Source organism: Anneissia japonica, unplaced genomic scaffold (genome assembly GCF_011630105.1).
Source record: "Anneissia japonica isolate Jap-2015-1 unplaced genomic scaffold, ASM1163010v1 scaffold287704_len1198815_cov201, whole genome shotgun sequence".
Lineage (NCBI taxonomy): Eukaryota > Metazoa > Echinodermata > Crinoidea > Comatulida > Comatulidae > Anneissia > Anneissia japonica.
The window spans coordinates 1000694-1007973 of record NW_022731578.1 but is presented as its reverse complement, the minus strand read 5'-3'; the positions used below and the strand labels follow the sequence as shown (position 1 = coordinate 1007973).

Here is a 7280-nt window from a genome sequence, read left to right as displayed (position 1 = left end):
TCAAAAACATGTACATATATATATATATATATATGTATATATATATATGAATATATATACGTATATGTATATAATAATAATCAAGATAGCCGTTAACACAGTTAAATTTACCCTCTTCTGTATTTACCTTTCTTTGAATTTACTCCGCTCTTCTCTTCATTTGAACATAAGGCCTCTTATCCTTTAAATAGTCTATCATCCCTATCCTCTTTCATCTCTGTCTCTTATACACATCTAGATGTGTATAAGAGACATATATATATATATATATATATATATATTAATAAATGAAGATTCCACGTTTGCTTCGATAAATAAAAAACATAGAAAGACAGCAATATAAAATAGCTATGAGTTGTAGACATATTAGAAGCAATATAATTTATTAATTCACAAATATTTCAAACACTCCTGTGTTCTTCCTCAGTGTGAGGACAACTCACACTTTGTCCTCATGTTTGATATGTTGTGACTGTGTGAGAAGAACATTGAGGTAAAAAAATTCAGAATTAAAAGACAGTTAGGCCTAGGTGCAACAGTGCATTAGCGACCATACAGTCTGGTACTACTCCTAGTTACAAGTATTTACATGACGAATAAAATCACTTGGAACTATGATATTAATGTTAACACGTACGGTGACTAGGCTTAGGCTCTGAGAACCCAGAAAACGGGACCAACCGTCTAATCACAAACAACAGGAACCGATATCGTCAGCCTGTATTCTGCCTGTACAGGCTGAGAGGTAGGTAGCTAGGCCTAGTAGTAGAATAGAATAGAACGCTCCGAACCCAGCCTAGCTATCATGCGCCTTTTTTGACACTACATTCAAACAGTCAAGCTGCATTTTAAAATGTTTTTATTACTTTCTATCTTACCTCTTCATCGGAATCCAAATATTCATTTGAATCTGAATCCGATGACATTCTTCAATACAATTCGCAAAGACGCTTTTTTACAAGAGGTTGGTTTCCCACACCACAGCACTAGCACGACGAAACAACATGCGTGCGCGTACACACTCATTCTAGACAGCGCCACCAACGAGCAAGTAAAGAGCAACATCATTAAATTTGACTGGCATACTCTTTGATCATACAGTTACAAAGAAATATAAATTTTAAAATTTCGAAAAGCGCCACCCCACCCCCTGCCTAAATTTAAGCATTACTATTCTCAATATGCCTATTATTCTGTCCAGTGATGCCGCCAGGATCGACGGGAGGTCTGTAGTGGCATATCTAGGGATTAGAAGTTCCTCATGCACCCACCCATACCCACAATTAAAAAAAAACCACTGTCATTTATAGTCAAAAAACACCTCAAATCATCTTAGTTTGCGAGCTGGCGCTTCCACCTGATCATTACTCCAAATTCTTCAAAACCGTGCAGTTAAAATTATTCTAAACAAATCAAGAAGTGTTCCCAGTACTCAAGGTCTGCAAGGCTTTAAATGGATGAAATTAGTTAGACCAAAAGCCATCTGTTTAAGATTATGAATAACCTTGCACCTCATTATCTAACAGATTTGGCTTTTAAAAATAATTACCATGATATAATTAGAACTAAACCAGAATTAATATTGCCAAATCCAAAAACTGACTACAAAAAGAGAAGTTTGTCACAATATAGAGGTGCAAAAACTTTGGAATGAAATTATTAGCGATAATGTTAAAAATGTTAAGAAATTGTCTTTATTTAAAAAGCATATAATTGTAAATACACGTAACAGAATGTTTGCAAACACCCTTGTGGTAGTAAACTACTGTATTTTTGTTTTGTGTTTCAGTTAATTTGTAAAGTGTAATTAAGTTTGTTTAAGATAAGTCTAGTTAAGATATTTAGTCGTTTAAAAAATTGTTTGATTAATTTTAAGTCATTTTTTCATTTGATTTTCTGGTTACATTTTTGTATACACAGCTTTACAGAATAACAACTGTTAGTTGAGCCAAGTTTCCGTGTTTAAATAAAGCCTATTATTATTTTTATTATTATTAATAATATTATTATTATTATTATTATTATTACTATTATTATATTATTATTACTAGCATTATTACTATTATTATTATTATTATTACTATTATTATTATTATTATTATTATTATTATTATTATTATTATTATTATTATTATTATTATTATTATTATTGAGCCCCCATTACCTTCGCCCAATTTCAAGGTTCCTAGACTATGACCGGAAGTCGGGAGGGGTGGAGAAAGGCTGATTTTTCCGACAGGAGGAAGTGGGGAGTTAATGACATCCAAATTAGACATAGGGGACCCCGGGGGGACTCTCCTGGGCAGGAAATTTTAACAATTTAACGCTTTAAAAAACTTAAAATGAGTTTCATACCCTGTGAAAAGCTTTTTTCTCCCCGACAAATTTTTTTTTTTTGACAGAGGGGAGGGGAGGGGGCTGTGATCACTTGGACCCCACTGGTGCCACCACTGATTCCGTCATCAGTATTTTACTCAAAATAACAATATAAAACATTTTTATCCTTAAATGGGTATGTGTGTTATGTATACTTTGTACCAACTAATTTCATAGATTCAAATTCAGTGGAATCTTTAGTGTAGAGGGATCCCAGGGAGGGACTTTCACTGGGTCGACGATCTAGACCACCTTAGCTCTAACATGGTGGGGCTGTATAAAATGTATGATTATGGCACCTCCAGGTGGCCAGAAATGGTGCCACTCTCAAACTTAAATATGAATTTTTCCTAAATTTTTTTAAATAATATTTAAACAATTTGAGGGAGGGACCCTAGCCGACCTCCCCCTCCCCTTTAATCCACTATTGAAATATATACTGTAACCCTCACTCTGATGTTTTAAGTCATTACTTATTCATTCTTCTATAGGCCTATCTGTCATAGCACTGGAGTCTGGAACAACATACAACTTTTATTGTAATTGTAATTTCATTTATATGGCGATGGTGGTGATTAAGAGGATGATGATAGGAGGTGTCATAGTTTAGTGAGTGATGGAAGGACATCAAAATAAGCCCATCATAAATGAGGCCAGAGCAAGGGCATCAAAGATTTTTTTGAAAGGTGAGTGGAGAGAGGGGGAGGGGCATGTGTTTGTCTAAATTCATCTGAGCAAGACCATCTTGAGGTGCGAAAACTTCAGGAAATATTACCTCTAGATGACCAGAAAATGACATTTTTAGTAAAACTCATCACCATCATCACCTATCTCAAAATAAGGCACCAACAAATTTCTTATGATCTGTCAGGGATTTTCGGCAACCATAGAGATCTTATTAATATGTGCGATGCACCATAGAAATAAAGCCTAAAAGCATTGTCTTTGAGTAGGTACTTTACATGCTTCAAACCCGTGAGAAAATTTGAGGAAATAGTACCTCTAGATGGACGGAAATGACACTTTTATATAGTAAAATTCATTCATCATCACATCATCATTATATAGTCAAAATAAAGCGCCAACAAATTTCTCATGACAACTTAGGTCTAACTATAGCTTACTAAGCTTGAACTATACTATAATAATTATAAATATATAATAACAAATCACAACTCACAACTTACTTATTTCGCCTTTAGCACAATTTTCTTCGCTTTTTAATATCATTGCCGGTATCTATTATCAACATCGTCATCATCATAATTATTATTATTACTACTAGTAGTACTATAGTACAACATTTTTTAGAGCTTACAAAAGGATAAAAACCAAACTGAACCATACAATATCACATTTCTGTATCTGAAAAACCTGGCCTGGGATTTATGGATTTGAGATTTTGAAAAATCATGGAGGCGTATGTGTTATTATAGTAGGCCTATGTATGTGTGCTGATGCATATTTACATACGGTAGTTTAGAAGTAATAATTTTGAGTGATACCTGGAAAGAATTGTATTGGCTAGCAAGAACAAGGCTTTAAGATTTTAACATTGTGTACAAAGAAGGGGGAGGGGTGGAGCCGCGACTCCCACGGCTCCCCCCACCCATCCCCGTATACGTCACTGTCTGGTCAGTGTGTTAGGGTGAGACCTGTTTGAGACACAGTCCCAAAAATTAAAGACCATTTTTGGGACTGTGGTTTTGGTGGTCTTCAGCAGCTTTGGTCTCCAATTCGAATTCTTCTAATAAAGACCGGCACTAAAAATGGTTTTAAATATCACTACTGTATTTAGAGGGAAATTAGGAAATGGTATAGTAAATGTAAGATCATTTTATTCCAAATGCTTTGGAATAGATTTACAGTTACTGTATGCTGTTATTGATTCTTGATAAACCATTTTTGGGTATTCACGCATCAAGTCCTGTGCTCGTTCTGATACCTAAATCTCAATTACAATTACTAACAACATCGTCCTACTAAAACTATCAGTTATATGCCTTTTCAATTAAGCACTGTATACACAATACATCATCTTATGTTGTGTATTATTTTGATGTGTATAATAATATCATCATCATTATTTAAAAAAAAACTGTATTGAAGTCACTATATATTGTAATGCACTCTTTAATATTTGAAGGGATTTTTTTTAGTTTAGTTGGGTCTACCAAAACCATTACTACTAACACAATCGGTATTCAATATGGAGCATGTCATACACATCTGCACCAAAAACCAATATATATATATATTATAAAAGTAGCCTCTTATTCAAAGGGGAAATTTTCAATTTTCTGCCAAAATTATCAATGGGTGTCAAAGGGCCTGTTTCTACTGAGGAGAAAGAACAGAATCTCGTAAATCGAATCTCAGAATTCTTCTCGTTGGTCGAATCAACAATAAACTGCTTTCTATACGGATTGGTTTATATGTTTGTTTTAATATTACTTTTTACAGACGATGGTTGTAAAAAACAAGATCTTTTTTAGCCAAAGATCGTTGGCGGGCCGCCTGGGTCCCTTGAATCCGCCACTGGATACTTCAGCAGACCACATCAGCCCCACCATGGTTGGGGCTGAGGTAAGAAAATTTGTTATTATGGCACCTCTAGATGGCCGGAAATTACACTCTCATGCTTAAAATTTGAATATAATTTTCCATATATCTCCATTAAATTGAAAATTGAACAATTTAGCCTCCCACTCCCCCTTGAACGCGCCACAGATTTCCGAACAAAGTCGAAGTCGAGATTTTCCACGACCTCAATGAATTATTTATCATGAGTGTTATCCTTGATATGGGTTCCCCGACGAAAATTACCCTTCTATAAATAGACTAAAGTTATTTTTTCCACGATATATTTTAATTAATTTATATAATACACTTATATTACCTTATAATATAACCTCGTGTGGTGCAGTGATTAGGCCTATCCTTCAAATCTGGACAGAATACTTAAACTTCAGAAACGTGTTGTCATAATAATTAATTTATCTCCTTTTGCATCTCCTTCAGAACCTTTGTTTAAAGAACTAAATATTTAAAACATTATAGATTTGCATAGAGTACAAGTTTCTTCTTTTATGTTACAGTATGGTCAACTCCCAGCTTCTACACTTGCAATTTCTCAAATTTCTAAAAGCATTCATGACTATTATTTAAAGAATAAAAATTTACTTTGTTCCTTTTGTAAGACTCAGAAAAAGTTACGGTCTACTGACTCAAATTATGGAATAATATTGATGATAAATTAAAAATATGTATAAAAGTTAAATTATTTAGAAAACAGATGAAAATTATTTATTCAGAAATGTATCAATCATAACTTTTATTAAAATTATATTTAATACTTATTTACTTTTGTTCTTAATTTTAAATTATATTTTAGATGGAATCTTGTATTTAATTTCTCCACTGATTGAAAAATGTGTAATTGAATTAAAAACAAAATACCCTAATCAAGTAGAATTACCGTACATATGTTCTAACCTGGTTGGGATCAAATATGTCTTATGATTTACGCACAGCATTTTCACGGTAATGTGTTTTTTTCTCTTTGAGTATGCGTACGGTATCCATTTTTACACACACACACATACACACACACACACACACAAATAATAAACGCCCCCCTCGAATAAAGACCCGCATCAGGGCGTTTATTCAAATAACGGTAATTAATCGATTTAGAACCTACTATTTTAGTAAAAAATAGGCCTGCAATATAATTTTTGTTCCGGCCACGATGGATTGTGATTCTTCTACCCGACTGGATGGGGGTGCGGGGTGGAAAACTTTCGAGACATTTTAAGCGAGGCGCCGGACCATTCCCACCACGGGCCACCCTAGCGTATTTCACTTGTGTGTCCCCCTCCCGACCGATTTCAGACGCTGGCGCCGGTGTAGCATGAATTTTAGTTCCGTGCTAATTTTAGTATTTCGTGATCTGGATTATCAGAGCTTTCTTCACGGGGTAAACAATTATTAAATAAGTCTATGTATTCATTTAATTAAAATATTAAATAGTTTAATAATGAGTTTTAAAAAATTGGTTCCTGGTTCAATGCAAATAAGCTCCTAATTTATATTCAAAAGACTAACTATATTTTATTTCATTCACACCATAAAACTAAATTTTTCAAACTTTAGCATTATTTTTAATGAAAATCCTATAGAACGTAAATCAAATACTTCGTTTTTAGGAGTACCGTATTCATCGATGAAACTCTAAGTTGGAAATTACACCAAAATTATGTTGCAAGCAAAATATCAAAATCAATAGGCATAATAAACAGGCTTAAGTTATTCTTCCCACGCAACACTTTAATTACTTTGTACAATACTCTTATTCTTCCTTATTTGCAGTATTGTAACTTAATATGGGCCTGTGACTATTCTTCGAACATGGATAGATTACTTAAGCTACAAAAACGCGTTGTCAGAATTATTGATTTAGCTTCATTTGCATCGTCTTCTGAACCTCTGTTTAAAAAACTAAATATATTAAAAATTATGGATCTAAACAAACTACAAGTTGCGTCTTTTATGTTTCAATACATAAAAGGCCAACTCCCAACCTCTATATTAGCTTTATTTCATGATTATAAACCTATACACAGTTATTGCTTAAAAAACTTTACGTTCACTTTACGTTCCTTTTGTAAGACTAACTAAAAGCCAATTTTTTGTTTCTGTATACGGACCGAAATTATGGAATGATACTCATGTTAAGTTTAAAAATTGCAATAGTACCCACACTTTTAGAAAGCAGATGAAGAAATATTATTTAGAAATGTACCAAACTTAACTTTATTTAAATATTTTATTTTATATATATGTATGTGTATATGTATATATATATATATATATATATATATATATGTATATGTACTGTATAT

At 33.2% G+C, this 7280-nt stretch overlaps 2 protein-coding genes across 2 annotated transcripts in view; one reads left to right on the top strand and one right to left on the bottom strand.

Annotated features, from left to right (window-relative positions):
* The window catches only part of LOC117115450 (probable rRNA-processing protein EBP2), a 5834-nt gene extending 4807 nt beyond the window's left edge, over nucleotides 1–1027 (bottom strand). The window contains exon 1 of the mRNA XM_033259265.1: nucleotides 879–1027. Within this exon, the coding sequence (XP_033115156.1) occupies nucleotides 879–926 (48 nt within the window). The 5' untranslated portion in view covers nucleotides 927–1027. The remainder of the gene's footprint in view (nucleotides 1–878) is intronic.
* Nucleotides 1028–2977: 1950 nt separating this feature from the next.
* The window catches only part of LOC117115449 (alpha-N-acetyl-neuraminyl-2,3-beta-galactosyl-1,3-N-acetyl-galactosaminide alpha-2,6-sialyltransferase-like), a 24495-nt gene continuing 20192 nt past the window's right edge, over nucleotides 2978–7280 (top strand). The window contains exon 1 of the mRNA XM_033259263.1: nucleotides 2978–3062. Coding sequence (XP_033115154.1) covers nucleotides 2993–3062 — 70 coding nt within the window. The 5' untranslated portion in view covers nucleotides 2978–2992. The remainder of the gene's footprint in view (nucleotides 3063–7280) is intronic.